The sequence below is a fragment of the Oncorhynchus keta genome, chromosome 10 (assembly GCF_023373465.1).
Source record: "Oncorhynchus keta strain PuntledgeMale-10-30-2019 chromosome 10, Oket_V2, whole genome shotgun sequence".
Lineage (NCBI taxonomy): Eukaryota > Metazoa > Chordata > Actinopteri > Salmoniformes > Salmonidae > Oncorhynchus > Oncorhynchus keta.
In genome coordinates this window covers 63,181,893-63,201,054 of record NC_068430.1, presented here as the reverse complement: position 1 = coordinate 63,201,054, position 19,162 = coordinate 63,181,893, and the positions used below count along the sequence as shown (strand labels likewise).

Genomic DNA, 19,162 nt, shown 5'->3' with positions numbered 1-19,162 from the left:
TTTGATTGTTTGCCTGTTTGTTTTCTTACCAAAACATTAGGGCAAGAAACCAATAGTGGACTTGCATTGCCGTGGTAGTATTTATTTTGAATTAAATTAAAGAATACATTTCAGGGTTTTTCATGGTGTAAATCTTATTATTTTTATTGCCCTTCTGATATTTCAATGAGTGTGTTCCCTTTGGAAACCAAAGGAACCAAATAAAATAAAACAAACCGGGAGGAAGAAACTACTGGCGCATTTCCACTGACAGATTTACCGTGTTTTACCCAAAAGGCTCAGCCTTCTTTTTCCATCTACACGGGCCGCTACCAGTGTCTCACTGGGCCCCGGGTACTTTGTTTTAGCTTGCATTTACATAACAATGGCAAATTCTGAACTTCAACACCTCAAAAAGCACCAGTCTTGAACGATGCAAAGGTCTGTGACTCTTCTCACCACAAGTCTTTAGTGTCACTCTCCTGATGGAGACTGAGAGCTTACATTAAAGGGATACTTCGGGATTTTGGCAGAGGCCTTTATCTACTTTCCCAGAATCACATGAAGTCATTGATACCATTTTTCTCTCTCCAGTATAAAGGAAGCAAGAAGTAGTTTCACAAGCCAATACTAACTAGCGCAGTGACTGGAAAATTATGGGTATCTGCTACCCATACACTTCCAGTCATTGTGCTAACGCTAGTTAGCAACTCCCTTCAAATGGCACAAAGAGAAATGTTATCCATGAGTTCCTGTGATTCCGGGGCAGTAGATCCTGAAGTTTCCCTTTAACATAAAACACTTGTGGACTTGTTCAAAATGAAGCAACATGTTTGGTTTTCTGTTCCAAAAAGTATTCCTTTGTGTGCACAACAACATAACCCAGGCCTTTATTTGGATGGGATGTACAATGGGGAACATTATGCTGATGGGAGATATCAATCAAATATTTTCATTCATACAAAAAAGTATAGCATTACTTTTGCCTATGGGACAATCCATGGGTAAATAAGATTTTAAGGCTGAACAAAAACATCTAAATTAACTGAGGAAAATACACACAAAATACTGACCATATACTACTGCGATGCTCTATAAAAGGGCTGTTCAATGTCTGTCCTGGAGGGCTGAAACACTTCTGCTTTTCATCCTCTGCTAATAAGGGACTAATTCAGACTTGGGACACCAGGGTGCAATTAACTTGGATTGTAGTTCTTTCCATCAGCAGTGCCATTCACACCCAGTCCCTGCCATGTCTCTCAAAGACATGTATATCTAAGATCAGTTCAAGGCCTCAGCGCACGTGCTGCACAGATTCAGTCATTTCAAAATCATCTGTATTGACCTCAAGAAAAACAAATATATTGACACTATCCATATCATCTAGAGATCAGTGGAACTGAGCTAAACAGAGTTGGTGGTGGTGAGGGTCCAATAGGTGAAGGTATGGCCCATCAGAACTAGGGCTCCTTTTGGCATCCCCAACAGCATCAGTGAGACGAGGCTCACTCCGGGATGGAGGGTGGCCAGTCCACATCTACAGACTGAGGAACACACAGAAAGAGAAAGACTAAACTCAGAAGAACCCTTTTGAGTCAACTGCATGTTCAATCACAATTCGGCAATTTCCTATATTTGTTTCCTTAGCTTGAAAGCACAGACTGCTTTCAAGTTAAGGAAACCAATATCGAAATAAGTAAAATCGCTTTATCCTTTTAAATGATTAATTAACTTTTCAACTGTCTCAATATTTTTTATACAATAATCCCCGTGCACTGCGTCTTATTTTAATATCCCACAAAAAGCTAGATACATTTATTGTCAACTTTCTAAAATACCCACCTCAACGTCCAGCTCTAGGATATCAGTCTCAGTCTTCAGCAGATCACACAGATTGGGTTTGGTGCGACCAAAGTCTCCGTGGACAAACTCCTTGATGTAACTGGGAACAGCTAAGGTAAAAAGACATTCGGTGAGTTGTTCAAGATAAAAAAAATTGAATGTGTTATTGTGTGTGTAAGTATATAACTGAATGTGTCTCAACCTTAACACCTCCCTTCTTGTGTGGTTTTGTGTATGACTATTGGTGTATCGCACTGTTTCGCTTCGTTCTGTGTAAAGGATACGTCCCTGCCTGCGTGCGCAGCTTCAGGTGGAAGTGATGCACGTCCAGGAAGCATGTACTCATGGTGTGGATGACGCGCTCTCTGACGGCCAGCGGCCTGCGATGCAACACTCTTAGTGGCGTCTTCTGAGCTAGCTTCAACTCCTATATGACCAAGCCAAAGAATATCAACACATACTGTAGGGAGGCAGAACTTTATTTTAAGGTACTGTTTACACTGAATGAGTAAACCAAAGATTATAGAACACATACCATAAAATAAACTACAACCAAGATGTTTAACCACTTATTTTATATACAAATATAATGTCGTTTAAAAATAGCATTTAACACTCACTTTGGTTTCCTCTAAGAACGTGATGTCGTCTTTGTTGATGGCTTTCTGGGTCCATATGAGGGCGGTGTATGACTTGGTCTTGTCCTCCTCACCCTCCTTCATGTGGCCCATAGCATCTCTACGCACACACACAAACAAACACACAGAATATGACCTGTCAGCATCATTCTTAGGTCTCTGGACAGAAGTGAGACCCATTTTTCTACTGCGTCGCTCACCTGCTTACGATCTGTAGATCTCGTACTCGGATTTTGTCAGAGGACTGGTTGATGCTCTGTGAGAAGAAAAGTTAGGGCTGTGGTCAAGTCCTGTGTGTGTGACCCTACAAGAGATGCTGTGTGTGTGTGTGTGAGACCCTGCAAGAGACGCTGTGTGTGTGTGACCCTGCAAGAGACGCTGTGTGTGTGTGACCCTGCAGAGACGCTGTGTGTGTGTGACCCTGCAGAGACGCTGTGTGTGTACCTCCTGCAGCTGTCGGACCTCTGCCTTATTGAACCTGGCTCTGTGAGGATTTAGCAGCTCCAGTGCAAACGGACGACCTGCGAAGGTGGAGACACCTCCGTTACACTCCACATTGACGGAAACAAGGACTGAGGATGTGTGAACATACATGTATGTTGTGTGTCTGACCATTTCCAAGTGTCCGCACATCCACGTCCTCCCTTCCTGAGGAGGAGAAATTAAACCCTGCGAAGAGCAGAAGGACAAGAGGAGAAAGACATTACTTGAGATACCAGATTCATTCACCAGTGTGTTCTTTTGGATCTGTCTTTCTTATTGACTTAGATAGACATTGGATCATTGCATCTGTCCCATTATGGCATCAGTGAGAGCATGGGCAGTGCCATTTAGGCCATCTCTTTTGAACTAGTCCATTTTCTTCTTCTTCTACTTCTATGAATTGGCAAAAGAACTGAAAGGGTGCATACTGCTACCTGTAGTGTGTTTGAGCAGGTATGAAGCCAAGGTTCCTGATTGACTACCACCTGCAGCTATGGCATGTTTGCTCACGAGTATAATTCATTGGCTAATCCCGTCTGATGACCTGGATGGAATCATGTGATTCTTCATTAACCCATAGGAAGTCCCACCAGTTGACTACTTCAAAATGGTGAAAGTTCTCAATGGCGCTGCCCATGCTAAAACAGGCTTTTGGGCCCTCTACCTATCTCTATGGTCTGTCTATCACAATCACGTAATAATTTGTAGAGCCTACCAGGTTCAGTAAGGAGATAACGTTTAGAAACAGAGCGAAACAAGGAGGTTCTACCTGAACTCATCCAATAAGCACACATATTTTTGTTTCCTGTTGCAAAACATTTTGCTACGGTTTGGCCTTCTGAACACCACCCAGTATACGCTCACCCTCGGCCCGGAAAGAGGAGAGGAGGGGGGCAGCGATTAGCTCCTCCACCGAGGACTCCATCCTCCTCTCTCCGTCAATCACCCAGGGGGTCTGGGGCAGGGTGCGGGAGAACTTGTTGTACCTCCCTAAAAACACAGGGACAAAAAAGGAGTCAATTCAAACCCTAAAATCCCAAATCATGAAGGGTTAATCCTAACTTTTCCTTACTTAGTCATGCATTGATGTCAATGGGGGACTAAGTGAACATTTGACTTACCTAAGTGGATGTTAGGATTTGCCCCCAACTGAATACATTCCTGAAGTGTAAAGTGAACGGACCCCACTCTTGATAATCTGAAAGCCCTCCTTTGGTTCAAATCATCGAAAAGGGATGTCATAAACAACCTTACCCGCCACAAATACAGAAACGTGAAGACACTGGACGTCTTGAGCGATGCATTTGCTCGCTGGCCTTGTAGGGGGACATGGGAACTTTCTAGAGAGAGAAAATAAATATCATTAAGCAATACATGTAGTTAGATTGTGAGTTCCCTAAAAAGAGTGAAGACAGAGAAACAGTAAAAAAATAATAAAAAAAGCAAGAATAACGTGATTACTTACTTTAGAAACTTCTCATCAGAAACCTTCTCAAGGGCTTTGACCACGGCCATTCTAGTGAAGACATTCTGTTGTGAGACAATAAACTAGAGATCAGAGAAAAGACAGTAACACAAAGAGATATGGAATGACAAAGAATGAGCGGTATGTCGCCATTGGTAACAAAAAAGCAATTGGACGAAAACATTTACAGAACTTATCAAAACCATTTATACCAATGACCCATTTTGCTCAAATGTCACGTGACATGGCTCCAATTGGCTTTTTCACTCACCTGTTTGTTCTTAGTTGGTCTGAAGCAGTCTGAACAGATGCCAGCCCTGATTGCAAGAATAAAGCAGAGAAGTAGAATGTAGTTTCATAAAAATGCTACATGACATTCAATATTACATGTATTTTGCTATCAGTCAGTCAATCATTCCTTCCGCAAGTCCGTCCATCCATCCCTCCCTCCATCCATCTAGCTGTCTAGTCAATCTATTCATCTTATCTATTCCCTGAGTAGTGTGATTGGAGGACTTACAGGAAGTGGCAGTCTGAGTCTGTCTCTGGGTGTGTAAACCCCATGCCCACCTCAAACTGTTCAGTTTGTCGATTGATCTGTGGGATGAGGAGGAAAATAAATAATGTAATAAAAATAGAACTAATAAAATCCAGAATAAAAATTAAATCCCTTCAGGAATTCATATAATTTTGACACTTACATTTGATCTATTTGCCTTTATTTTACCAGGGTAAATTGACTGAGAGAACACTTATCACAGTACTAGCCTGAGTGCAAGTCGGTTTGTGCCGCCATGTCAACTCCCGGTCATGTTTTTCTTGTCAATAGCAATTGACTTGACAAGGTCACAAACAGATCTGGGACCAGGCTAGCTCATTACAGGTTATTGCTATAGACACAAGTAGTGCATTATATCATAACTGTATGACAAGTATTTTTCAACAGCGGTGTCTGACCCATCAGCAAGTGAGGCTACTGTATGGCTACTTCCGGGTCATGGGTCACTGACCTTGGTCACCACAGGTATGCCCCCCAGCTCTTTGGACACCAGACCCTGCATGGTCCACTTGAAAGCCTCCTTCACCTGGATGACATCATCCATATCGAGGCACATAGACTTCTCCCTGTTTGGTAACAAATTCAACATGATTAATTAAAGTATTAAAAACCCCTAATGTCGATGTCCGTGCCCTGTCAGTTTAATCTAGAGATACTGTTTTTTTGCATTGGATGCGCCTTGATCCATCACTTCCGCATCGGAGGTGAAAGGTGACAGAACTAGAGCAGTGTTTGTCAGACCATGAGACTTCGGCCTACTCACAAAATTGTCTGAACGGTTTATTACTCACAAACACAATGGTGTTCTCCGTTTTACTCTACGACCCCTGAAGTCGGTACATCAGAACTTCAACTTCTGTCTGTAGCGTCCGAACAGTTTGGGCTACACACTCATTTGATTTATTCTTTATTTTATTTTACCAGGTAGACCAGTTGAGAACAAGTTCTCATTTACCACTGCAACCTGGGACCAAGATAAATCAAAGCAGTGCGACAAAAACTACAACAGAGTTATACATGGGATAAACAAAGGTACAGTCAATAACACAATAGAAAAATCTATGTACAGTGTGTGGAAATGTAGAAGAGTAGGGAAGTAAGGCAATAAATAGGCCATAGAGGTGAAATAATTTCAATTTAGCATTAACACTGGAGTGATAGATGTGCAGATGATGATGTGCAAGTATAGATACTGGGGTGCAAAAAATAAAAAATATGGGGATGAGGTAGTTGGGTGTGCTATTTACAGATGGGCTGTGTACAGGTACAGGAGTGTTGTATGGCATCGAATCTCGTTTGGAGGTTTGTTAACACAGTGTCCAAGGAAGGGCCAAATGTATACAGAATGGTGTCGCCTGCGTAGAGGTGGATCAGAGAATCACCAGCAGCAAGAGCGACATCATTGATAAATACAGAGAAAATAGTCAGCCCAAGAATTGAACCCTGTGGCACCCCCATTGAGACTGCCAGAGGTCTGGACAACAGGCCCTCCATTTGACACACCGAACTCTATCTGAGAAGTAGTTGGTGAAGCAGGCAAGGCAGTCATTTGAGAAACCAAGGCTGTTGAGTCTGCCGATAGGAATGCGGTGATTGACAGAGTCGAAAGCCTTGGCCAGGTTGTTGAAAAAGGTTATGATATCGTTTAGAACCTTGAGCGTGGCTGAGGTGCACCCATGACCAGCTCGGAAACCAGATTGCATAGTCGAGAAGGTACGGTGGGATTCGAAATGGTCAGTGATCTGTTCGTTAACTTGGCTTTCGAAGATTTTAGAAAGGCAAGATGGATATAGGTCTGTAACAGTTGGCCAGCCGTAGAAAAATGGTTATTGAAATTCTCGATTATCGTAGATTTGAATTTTTATTTATTTTACCTTTATTAGGCAAGTCAGTTAAGAAGAAATTCTTATTTTCATTGACGGCCTAGGAACAGTGGGATTAACTGCCTGTTCAGGGGCTATCAGATGGGTCGTCGGTGACATCGCAACCGAAAAGCCTGTGCAAACCACATCGGACGATTACGTCGGCAGACCAGTCGTGATGGATCGGCGGGGCTCCGTGTCGGAAATAAAGGGTCCAGGCCAAAATAATATGGGCGAGACTCTCAGGAACACGTACATGTCGGTTGTTTTGCTCTAGGACGTCCAGAGGCCCCCCGTACAAGTTGATAAAATGAATGTAAGTATATATGGAGACTGTTTCGTCCAAAAAACAACAACAAATATTTCTTGATCTTTCTTATATCTCTCAGATAGTGGACAGACACTTCAGAACAAACTTCCTTTAGATTTATTTTGGGGGGGACTATCTGTTGTTCCATGTAGTGACTGTTATTCAATGCGTTTGTATGGGCTAATAGCAGTAAGGCCAGATAGCATTTTTCATTAAAAAAATGTTTTAAATATATTTTGGGGAATCTTCCAGGGGTCTTACAATTCAAAATCAAATAGCTAACTGATCCTTGGTATGACCTTCTTAAAACAATTCCATATAGCTTAGTAGAACCCCGCCCTCCCCCGACTTAAAAGGTAACGTGAAAGATGTGTGGTCATAATATAGTATAGAACACTGTAATATTTCAATGTGATGATACTTTGAGATTAGAATGATTTCTTGAACGGACAGAAATTAGGCTAGATAGATGGCTGCCACTCTGGTGTAGCGAACTTACCTCACTTCCTTCTTTACATGCAGCCAACAAGAGTGCTGTAGGAGTGTGGCAGAGAGAGAGGAGGGTACATGTTCAGAAATGAGTAACCCCCTGTCTGTTTACAAGCATCCGTCATGCACACCCTAATGGGAGTGCTACATCTGTAGAAACAATGGCTCTTGCGATTGCACTTCAGTCTACTCTGGAGTAGACAGACGCAGTAACACTAACTTTGAGGTAACTATGCACTCTAATGGCCAACCCAGGGACATGATACTGCATTATTGACTGTATCGAAGTCTCGCACTGCCACACATCACCCTGTATAGAACGACTCAGGTCCAGGCTAGACTGACAGATTTTCTATGACAGAATCAACTGAGGTTGAAATAATCATACTTTTCTATTGAATGGAAGTTGTTTTGAGACAAACCATTTGGATATACTGTAAGCTGATAGGTAGACAATTGCGGTACATCAGTTATCAGCCAAGGCCTACAATGTAACCACTGACCTCTCTGACAGACAGCTGGGCCGGTAGGGAGACGGACAGTACCATTGTGTCAAACTGGTAGTTTTTGGCCTTCACCACCTCCGATATCTGCACACACACACAAAAACAGTTTCATGAATCCCCCCCCCCCAAATTCCAGTGTTGGTTCTGGCCTCAAGCTGTGGTATTTAAGGCATATTCTGGTAGCCTGGAGCATTGATTGATCATGATGATGATGATGGGGTATTTGATCACTAGGCAGGTACTAAGGTCTTTCATTTCATTTTAATCTTCAAGGTTGTGTCCTAAAATGGTACCCTATTATCTATATAGTGCACTACTTTTGACCAGGGTGTCATTTGGGACACACATAAAGACATACATAGTCATAGGTGTAAAACAACAGTGGCTCCTAATGCAATAGGATTAATAGTGACCAAACACACCTTTATGGCATAGGCTTCATCACAGAACTGCTGTAGAACTCCCAGGCACACCACACACACGTCTGAGTCCGCTGGCTCGGCGTCGCCTTCCTCCATCACCGTGGCAACCACAGCAGAATCGCCTTCTGATTGGACGTCCGTCTTTGCGGCATCCATCTTCATTTTTTTACTAGGGGGGTCTTCTTTGTGCTGCTCCAGCACGGCTGCATCTTGGGATTCGTTATTCTCTGAATCACTGACGAAAGCACAAAGTTCCCTTGCTGTATCCTGAGTATGACAAACAGAAGAACATTATTCAGCAACAGAAAATATATTAAAATGTCTGCCAGCAGTTCAGTTAACCAAATATATGACAGCAAGTTAGGTCATGGGCACAATTCTTCAAAAGGAGCACACCAAGGCTACCTACAAAGAAGAATGTTGGAGCTACTTAATTGTCTTTGCACTTGTATCTCTGAAATGTCTGTATATATGTCCCTGCTTTAAGTGCAAAGACAATACAATGCAGCAAGAGCACTGGCCTCATAAGACTGGCGGTAGGCCGACTGCACACCCAAGCAGCAGAACCTCAGGACACAGCGGGCGCAGCATCCTGCTTCCAGCAGCTTCTTCACTATTGGTCTATCTTTCTCCTTCAAGGGCAACATAATACTGCTGTAAAATGGACAGAGATCATAGATTAATGAGATCAGTAAGAAAATTGAATGTACAGTTATGTCTGGCAAACCCACTACAAGTTAGCTGACAGTAGAACCAGTACTACTGTAAGTTATCTCAGAGTAATATCATATGCACATCACCAAGGTTACTATCATTGGTAGCTGAAGCTAAGCTTGCAAGAACACGTTGCACTACAAATCTAGTTATGGGGGGCTATAATCTCTGTTAACCCAGAAGTAAAATGTAATGTGTACTACTGTACAATACTGGACAAGGCTGCTTGCTCTGAGACCTGTCCACACATTGCTAGCACTAGGTCACACTCGCAGCGCTGTGTGGATGTTGATGCATTTCATGTTATGATGTGCAGCTAGCCAATACAGCTAGCTCGCTACTGTAGTTTCTAAAATAGCTATAGCTTTATCTGAGAATACAAATAAGCACAAGCTTGCGAAGCAAAAAACAACAAGTCATAAACCTACCTTGAATGGCAAATGAATTACAGCATTTGCAAGACAATCAAATGTTTATGTAGAGCGAGAACACAGTTCAGTCAAAGATAGTTTAGAAAATTCTGTGGTTCAGTCATTTGGTTTCTCAGCATGCAGCTAACGTTACAGGAACAAGACGTCATCAGAGGTAGACACAACTAGTCAAATTAGATAGATTCATCTGTTGATGATGATGGATTTAATCATTTTGATCAACACCACACGTCCCTTAATTGTATACAATATCTCTACCAGTACATTTACATGACTGTATATACATATTAATTCGTTAAAATGTACCCCCAAAAAATAGTTTGATGCGCACAGTGCTCTACTAGCCTTGTCTCATCCCACATATAAACCCGCATGGCAAATTGTCAGACAGCTAAACACGTCATATCAAGGCGCCTGCGAAGTTGACAGGAGGGTCCTTTTTCTACTAGGGTCGTAATCGGTGGCTCTGGAAGCTTCTGGAAGGAAGGAGAGATAAATTCGAATCTGGACCCATCTGAAGTCAAGCAGCCCTTTCTGTGTTTTTTGTTACATCTGTCCCCATCAAAAGTATTTTAGTAACATATTCCGAAGAAAATAAGTAAGGATGCCTGAAGCAATGGCTGGACCGAAGATGCCAAGTGGTGGGATGAAAAACAAAGGACGAGGGGCATATGTGGACCGTGACAAGCCAGCGCAGATTCGTTTCAGTAACATCTCCGCAGGAAAGGGTAAACTACAAATACAGTATTCGTATTTCATTGTTGGACGAATAAATACCTACCCCTGACGCCTCTGTTTGTCCCAGACGGCTGCTGCGACACTCCCTTTACGAATGAATGAATGGATGGATGCTACTGCTGGCTCAATCTGGGCAGGGCCACCGTTAGCCACAAGTTGGTACCCAGTTAGCAAGCTAGAATCTGTTACAGAGAAAATCATGAAGGTTCTAAAGAACATTGGCATTAGTGCGCAATCTAGCTAACTAGCAACAGTGACCAGATGATTATTGTACCCTAGCTTTGTTAGGACCAACAATTGACAAAATGAACTGTCATGAGCATCCATTTATGTACTCTTTAACCAATGGAGTATGTTGGAGTCGTCTTATCCCCCTCAGTAGTCAAGCAGTAAATATTGTCCGTGTCCTAGTGTTAGAGGAGTGTCCCCTTTGTGGAAGTAACAGATTTGTTTTGTTTGACAGCTGTGGCTGAATGCATCAGAACCAGCCTTGGCCCTAAGGGCATGGACAAAATGGTAATTAAATGTAGTTATTTACATCTTGACTTCTCTTCACCATCTCTCAAGGTTTGGTCATTTTGTAACTTAGAGGAATTGATTCTTTCAGATTCAAGATGGGAAGGGTGATGTGACCATCACCAACGATGGGGCCACCATCCTGAAACAAATGCAAGTGCTGCACCCTGCGGCCAAGATGGTAAGGTTGAAGATAAGGGAGCTGGGGATATGTTACCAAGTTTCTGCACTGTCATCAACAATTGTTGTGGCATTTTTTTTGTTGAAATGTTAAATTACTGCGCTAACATCTGGCAAGGCACTGTCATTTTGAGTGATAATTCAAATTTTCTTAAAGGTTATTTCTTAAAGGCATGTTTTGGGAACATTCCTCTCTAGCGTCTATGTCCCTTTGAAAGATCACCAATATCAGGAGTCTGAAGCTATGCTTGTCTTTCAGATGGTGGAGCTGTCCAAAGCCCAGGATATTGAGGCTGGCGACGGCACAACTTCAGTGGTGGTGATTGCTGGTGCCCTGCTTGACGCATGCGCCAAGTTGCTTCAGAAGGGTAAATGATGAGGAACCAATGGAATAGTTATCAAAAGGACAAATCCCACCCGTCTTGCAGACATATTTAAAAAAAAATATATATATTGTTTATGCCAGGCTGTCTCCTAGGACCAGGCAACTGGTTTACACTATAAACTCCTAGACCCGAATCAGTTCTAATCTAACGGAGTCCCTGCATCCGAAAGCTTTAATACAAACTGCCTGTCCTTTCCTTCTCCACCAGGAATCCATCCCACCACAATCTCTGAGTCGTTCCAGAAGGCGGTGGATAAGGGCGTGGAGGTGCTGACGGGCATGAGCCAGCCGGTGCTCCTGAGCGACCGCGAGACACTGCTGAACAGTGCTACCACCTCTCTGTGCTCCAAGGTGGTGTCGCAGTACTCCAGCCTGCTAGCGCCCATGAGCGTGGACGCCGTGATGCGCGTCATCGACCCGGCCACCGCCACTGGCGTGGACCTGCACGATATCCACATTGTCAAAAAGCTGGGGTGAGGAGGGAGGGGAAGGGTGGTGGCTCCAGATTATGCACTCACTACTGTAAATTGCTCTGGATAAGGGCGTCTGCTAAATGACCAAAATGTAAATGTTAGGATTACAAACAGGATTGACTTCTGGGTCATGTTCATTAGGGCACGCAACAGGAAATGTTAATATGTTTAGCAATGGAAAATTAGCTTTTCTTATTGATAAAGTCCAGGTAGTCCCTCCCCTTATGTAGTTCCTTTTCTGCCATTTCGTGCCTAATGAAAACATGATCCAATAGTATACCATGGGTTACTAATATATTATCAGTGTCATACCGTTACCATCCCTTCCCTGAAGCTTCTGACAGCTTCCAACAGTTAAAATTTCAGTTTGGCTATGCACATTTTCACTCCCCAGTTCTCTCTCTGTGGGGATGTGGATATGTCTGATGTGCCAGATCAATCTCAGGCGGTCTATTAGCAGAATGGCTCCACTTTGCTTTCCCTGCCAGTCACCTTCTGACAATCTCACATCAAAAACATAGTTGTGTAATCAGCAACACAACCACACTGATGTCCTACTTGAGTGTTTATCAATGGCTTGTGTATGAATAGACATACAATCCACTGATCACAATCGACAATGCAAATTATTTCGTCATGCTTTCTTGTTAATTACTCAGCTAGGTAGACGCTGCTGCTCTTAGACAATGTTCCACCCATAATAATGTCCTGGGTGTTTCTCTGCAGTGGGACCATTGATGATTGTGAGCTGGTGGATGGCTTAGTGTTGACCCAGAAGGTGGTCAACTCCAGCGTGTCCCGTGTGGAGAAGGCCAAGATCGCCCTCATCCAGTTCTGCTTGTCCCCGCCCAAAACCGACGTAAGTCATCCCAATGTTTGTCAGTCAATGTCCTTGACGTTATGGACTACGACAAGTATTTTATGTTACCTTTTTATTACCCCTCAATCTTCTAATTTTCTTAATTGTTTTGTTCCATCTCAATGTACTTTTTTTTTGGTCCCTCGCGTGTTGTATCCAGATGGACAACCAGATAGTAGTGTCAGACTATGCCCAGATGGACCGCGTGCTACGCGAGGAGCGCGCCTACATCCTCAACCTCGTCAAACAGATCAAGAAGGCGGGCTGCAACGTCCTGCTCATCCAGAAGTCCATCCTCAGGTAACACCTGATGCATTACTGTCACATTATCACTGTCGAGTCATTATTTCACGTCACTGTAATGTAATCAATTCACTTTGTCCAATCACTCACAATATCTAGAAATGTGTTCAATAGAAGGGCAAGCATTAGCATAATTGCTAGGTGTTCCACTGTATGTTAGACTCTTCCCGTAGGTGGACCTCTGTCTGCTTCTCTGTTGATTCGATCACTGGATGATGTGCGGATGTAGACATGGTTAAAAAGTAGACCCTACTTCTTTCAGAGATGCTCTGAGCGATCTGGCCCTCCACTTCCTGAATAAGATGAAGATCATGGTGGTCAAGGAGATCGAGAGGGAGGATATTGAGTTCATCTGCAAGGTAAAACAAAAATAATGTTCGATTGGCTTTTACTTTGTTGGTCATGTTCTGTTACAGCCAAATGCTGGCTGACTGATGCTGCGCTAACCTTGCCCCCCCCCACCTTTCACACCTACAGACTATTGGCACCAAGCCCATCGCCCACATTGATCAGTTCCTTCCTGAGATGATGGGCACCGCCGAGCTGGCAGAGGAGGTCAGCCTGGATGGCTCTGGCAAGCTAGTCAAGGTATACAAATTCACTTAAACTAATCACAATTTTGGTTCAAGTAATCTCCCGTGCTTGGATACGGGACTGCTTTCTTGCTTCCATCACAACTATGCATGTGGAAGAAAGACTTGTGTCAAAATACCTACGTTTTATCCTAATGATAATAGCCTTGGAACTAAATGGTCATCAAACCGGCTACATGCAATCCCTAAAATGGTCACTACGTGTATCCAGAAGTCCATCCTCAGGTAACCTTGAATGAAAATGTAAATTATTTGCTATTAATGTTCAATGTAATAACGATTGAATGTTTCAGAAAAACTTACTCTAACATGCTAACCACACCCTTCGCGTCGCGTGTAAATGTATTTTGCAACGCTCACGCACATGCTATTCAGTCATTGCACTCACAATGCTTGCGCTAAAATGTAACTATTTTCTATTTGAGACCCTGCAAGTCCCACCTCTCCTTTCTCATTGGTTTATAGGGGTGAATATAGTTGGTTCAGAGTTTGTTTTGATATTTCAACCTGCGTGTCCTGGTCTGGTCAGCATGTTGCATAATAACTTTGACATGCGTCTGGTTTCAAATTCCAATTGAAAGTGAATTCATGCCGTTTCTCTCTGGCCTGTTCCCCTCCATAGATCACAGGCTGCACCAACCCCGGTAAGACGGTGAGCATCGTGGTGCGCGGCTCCAACAAGCTGGTGATCGAGGAGGCGGAGCGCTCCATCCACGACGCTCTGTGTGTCATCCGCTGCCTGGTGAAGAAGAGGTGCGTTACTGCAGTCGCTCTGGTCTGCTGTCTGAGCAACACTTGCCTCTGTAGATGCATGCAGTGACGTATGTGGCATTATTACATAGAAAAGTAAGCACCAGTCCCTTTAAGCTTTGCCCACTCGTGGCTGTCCATGTCACAAGTGGCCATTTCCGGGGGACAGAGAAACCCTCTCTTCAACCTGGGTCAGTGGCTTCACCCCTGGCTCTGGACCTGTTGAGAGGAACATACTCCTCTGAGAGACTGCAACTACGCCTAAAATAGCTGTGACGGATGTGCACCTTGTTAAAGAGTTTAAAAGATCTTGTGTTCGATCCCAATAGATCTTGAAACCAACCATAGCTATTTCTGTTTTGATATCATCCAGTTTGGTCAGATCTAATTCCTTTTTATTACAGACGAAAGAGGGGGGCACCAAAGTATATACCAGCTTAGTAATTTGCTAATAACCATTTTCTATGCATTCATTAAATTCCTTGTTTGGTTAACTTCTATCAGTGGGGTTCATCTCCATCCCCATATCCTTCACTCAATCTGATCTGAAAATGTAGTATATGTTAGCACTATAGCCTCAAGCTTTGACAATAAACCAAAAACGATCGACTCTGACTATACCAACCACTTATCGTGGGCATTTTGCAGTTCCTTACTGTAGGTAGCCTATACTGGACATGTGAATAACAGTGGTTCACAATGTTGTAAATTTATCTTTAACTTATATTAATACAGTTAATTTATTGCGGTATGGATTTTTGTCCCTATCGCCCCACTCTACTACAGCCTATTTGCTTTCACCAGTTTATAAGAATGGGGGGGACACTTAGGTTTTAATCTCTATACCTTGACTTTCTCTCCCTCCCAGGGCTCTGATCGCCGGTGGCGGCGCCCCTGAGATCGAGTTGGCCTTGCGTCTGGCTGAGTACTCCCGCACGCTGCCAGGCATGGAGGCATACTGCGTGAGGGCCTACGCAGACGCTCTGGAGGTTGTTCCGTCCACACTGGCCGAGAACGCTGGCCTCAACCCAATCTCCACTGTCACAGAGCTCCGCAATAGGCACGCCCAAGGCGAGAAGACTGCCGGGATCAATGTCCGCAAGGTACGGCCCTGCCACACTCCTGGATTCTGTTTTGTTTGATGCTTATTTTCACCCTGCCATAGTTTGTTCAACGTTGCATCCTGAGAACCTTCAGATTTCGAACAAATGTGACTCTCCTGAGGCTAAAGGCACGCCTTGACAACACCTCATTGTCCTGGTGTGCTCGCAGTAAACTTATTTGCCTATTCATTGACTGTAGTCTCTTGTGGCCCAGCCATTCACCAGCTCGATACAGGACCTTCATTTTTGAGTGTCGTTCAGATTTACATTACTGCAGTTTGCATACCAGATATGGGATTGTTTATCATGTAGAATGGGGATTTGACTTGTCTCCTCTAATTACATCTCTGCATCGTTTGAAATGTTTCACATCTGGTTAAACACCCCTGGGGTAATAATCTCCCCATTCCTCTCAGGGCGGTATCTCCAACATTCTAGAGGAGCTGGTGGTGCAGCCTCTGCTGGTGTCTGTCAGCGCTCTGACCCTCGCCACCGAGACGGTCCGCAGCATCCTTAAAATTGATGACGTGGTAAGAGACCAGACCACCCTCTGGTGTCACTGGTGGAGATCTCCACCAGATCTCTCATTAAACCTGCATTATATCTTGTATGCCTTTTAAATTATGATAGATTTTTTTAGTATGGAACAGAACAGCAGAAAAAACACACATTGCTGTAATTATTGAAAGCCCCCCCCCTTCACTTAAATTGTCCTTTATATGGTAATAATATTTTACCCTTGTCTTGCAGGTGAACACCCGATAAGGAGTTATGAGAAGATTTGTCAATGTAGCAGTGTGTTACTGCACATGCTTGTGCCACAAGGAATCAAAGGACTGGCTGTTTACAAAGACCCGTATGTCCAGAAGTCCTCTGTAGTTGATGCATTCTGTAATTTAATTAAACAGGTTTTTTTGACAAGCCATGTCTTTGTATTTTTGTGTACTTCTTCCTTGGGCTCCCTCAGTGACTGACCCCACTGAGCAGTTAATCTTTAAATCTCAGGCTCGTGTCACCAACGGCATGGTGTTAACGACAGGTGGCGTTGGCAGTCAACTACCAAAACCAGGGTTGACCGTTATCACCATTTTGCATTTTAATACATAAATCAATCTGTGGGTCATGATGTATTTTATGCCTGAAAGTGATCAATTTAGAAATGGAATAAAGTGTTGACTCTATATTTTTTCAATTTAAATGCCATGTTTTTGGTATTAATCTGGGGGAATTATGGGAGCATTTTAAAGCCACTGCTAAAACTTCAATATGAGAGCTGTCATAGGGTCCAATTCTAAGATTAGGCCCATAAAAATTGTTGGTGCTCGTGTGCAAATATAGGAGGTCACTTACTGGGCATAAAGGAATTTTGCTTTAATTTGACAAAATGTTGCAATCATTAGGCTGCCTATAGTAGGAAACAGTTTCTTACTAACAATTTGACACCTGTTATAACACATGGCACAACACAATTGTTACAATTTTTTTTTTTTGCACATTTAACAATTTAATATTCCTGTAGAAGAGCAAATGCATGGCGGGCTTTGCTGGAGCAGCGTAAAATAACGGTTAACGCAGTTAACGGATTTTGTTAAGTTACATAATTTTCAGCATTTCATGGCCCACCTAGAGTGGCCTCTTTCCTCTGCTGTGGTGCTGTATTACAGTCAGCGATGTTTTGTCTTTGTAGCTGTTAATGGTCCTGAAATCAAAGATACCCAGCATTTTCAGAAAGTTCCCATTATTTGGCTCTTTCAGCCTGTCGGTGGTCCTACGTAACGCAATATTATGAGTGGTAGTTACACGTATCAGGGCTATGAGCCTCTTCCCTTATCCTGATGTGGCTCAGCCTGCCATAACAAATCCCATAAAGAAGCATTTCAATCTTGTTTTTTGTTCATGTTATTTGTCTGGGTCCCAGATATTACTGTCTCCCCCGGCATTGTTAGGTGTGACCACCTGTTCTTGTCCATCCAGAGAACTGTCATCATCCGTGGAAGTGGAAGGCTCGTACTCCGGTTTGCCCTCTTCGCTGCTAGAACCAGCCAACGGGCTAGTCAGTCTCTGCGATTGAACGGCCTGTCCTTGGAGGCTTGTTCTCCACACTGGCTGATGGACAGCTGATGCATTTCATCAGCGAATCTCTTTGGCTTAGATTGTCCCTCTTTTCTCATTAGTTTTATATATATATTCGCTGCCTGATAGAATCTCTGTAGTTTACTTTCAGATAAAATTATTTCCACTAGTTAGCAGGCTAGGTTAGCCTACTGCCCTAGTCATTAATCCTCTAAATCACACAAACAAAAAAACAATACAATAGTTTAATTGGCAGATTTTTTTTATTTTTATGTTTCACAATTGGATAATCCTGTAAAAACACGTATCACCATAGCTACCAAGGATAGTGGGAGTGAATTTAGGGAGAAGTAGGAATGGGGTGGGGGCGGGAACTGCAGCAACTGTTACCAGCTGGGGCAAGGCACCCTAATCTTGCCTAATGGGAGGGCCGGCCCTGGTGCCGGATGAGAGGAGTGAGAAGCAAACTGCTCCTGGTGGAGATGCCTTAGCAAGCAGTGCTGCTTATCCCGCCAGTTCAGCATTTTTATTTATTTTATTTAACAAATTCATATTCGCAATGACGGCCTATGAACAGTGAGTTAACTGCCTTGTTCAGCATCATCACCGGAACTTCCACTAGCTAGTAGGCTACCCCTTAAAATTGTGATCAGTCGATATTATCCAGAACTATCATCAGAAATCACGCAATATGAATCAAACAGTGGGGCGACCCCTGACCCACTAGCTGGCCAGAAGGTTCAAATCAACGTTACATATGTGGAAAAAGTGAAGAGGTGTGAATACTTTCCAAATGCACTGTAACTAGAATGAGATTCAATTTCTATGATCTCTCTCCCTCTGCTCTGATAGACATGAGCCTTATCTCTCAAGCGTTATGCTTGATAATGTATTTACTCTGCGGTAGGCCACCAAAATATTTGATCAACTTCCAAATATTATTGTACAAAAGAGAATGAGGCTTTTGGCACGAGCGCATCGGCCATCAACAGCGAGTGAGCTGCGCATCATTGGGTGAGTCAATGAAACTGGAAAGCATTTTTAGGACTATAATTTCCACTTAATTTTGTAGCCTACAATATGTGTCTCCACACACCTAGGCCTGGGCTATTGATGGATTCAGGACAAGGTTGTTTTTTATTGATCTCTGATTCTTAGTTTATCAGTGTCAAAGTAGCCTGCCATTTCCATCATTTGTGTGGTATTAAGAAAGCTTCTGCCAAAGTCTCCAATCGTGTAAAATTACGTAGAATTGCATGAAATGCGTTTATAAAAGGCCAACATTTTCCTGAACATTATGCTACAAAAAAATTATCCCACGTATGCAACTTCTGAAAGTGCCTCTACTGCTCTATGCCACTACACAAATGTGATTGTATGAATGCAATATTTATTATAAAAAATAAATGTTTCATCATGCATTCTGTTACCTCCGAACTCCCCAGGTCACCCCCCTCTCATGCTCACGTTTGTTCCGGCACCACCCGAC

General features: G+C 43.1%; 2 protein-coding genes across 2 annotated transcripts; one reads left to right on the top strand and one right to left on the bottom strand.

Moving 5' to 3' along the window:
- Positions 1–128: 128 nt before the first annotated feature.
- On the bottom strand, positions 129–9,864 carry LOC118389181 (tRNA pseudouridine synthase Pus10-like). The gene is made up of 18 exons (XM_035778999.2): positions 9,698–9,864; positions 9,077–9,209; positions 8,556–8,822; positions 8,131–8,217; positions 7,638–7,672; positions 5,418–5,532; positions 4,928–5,004; positions 4,679–4,724; positions 4,408–4,472; positions 4,197–4,282; positions 3,807–3,932; positions 3,072–3,128; positions 2,904–2,980; positions 2,660–2,715; positions 2,442–2,559; positions 2,106–2,248; positions 1,822–1,921; positions 129–1,523 (listed from the first exon to the last, which is right to left on the bottom strand). Exons 2-18 carry the CDS (start codon positions 9,200–9,202, stop codon positions 1,485–1,487), a joined length of 1,620 nt encoding a protein of 539 aa, XP_035634892.1. The 5' UTR covers positions 9,203–9,209; positions 9,698–9,864; the 3' UTR covers positions 129–1,484.
- Positions 9,865–10,087: 223 nt separating this feature from the next.
- cct4 (chaperonin containing TCP1, subunit 4 (delta)) lies at positions 10,088–16,523 on the top strand. The gene is made up of 13 exons (XM_035779000.2): positions 10,088–10,428; positions 10,902–10,954; positions 11,046–11,135; positions 11,394–11,502; positions 11,728–11,992; positions 12,719–12,851; positions 13,012–13,151; positions 13,417–13,513; positions 13,632–13,742; positions 14,370–14,500; positions 15,366–15,600; positions 16,017–16,130; positions 16,351–16,523. The coding sequence occupies exons 1-13, from the start codon at positions 10,305–10,307 to the stop codon at positions 16,363–16,365; spliced, it is 1,617 nt and encodes a 538-aa protein (XP_035634893.1). The 5' UTR covers positions 10,088–10,304; the 3' UTR covers positions 16,366–16,523.
- The last annotated feature ends 2,639 nt before the right edge of the window (positions 16,524–19,162 follow it).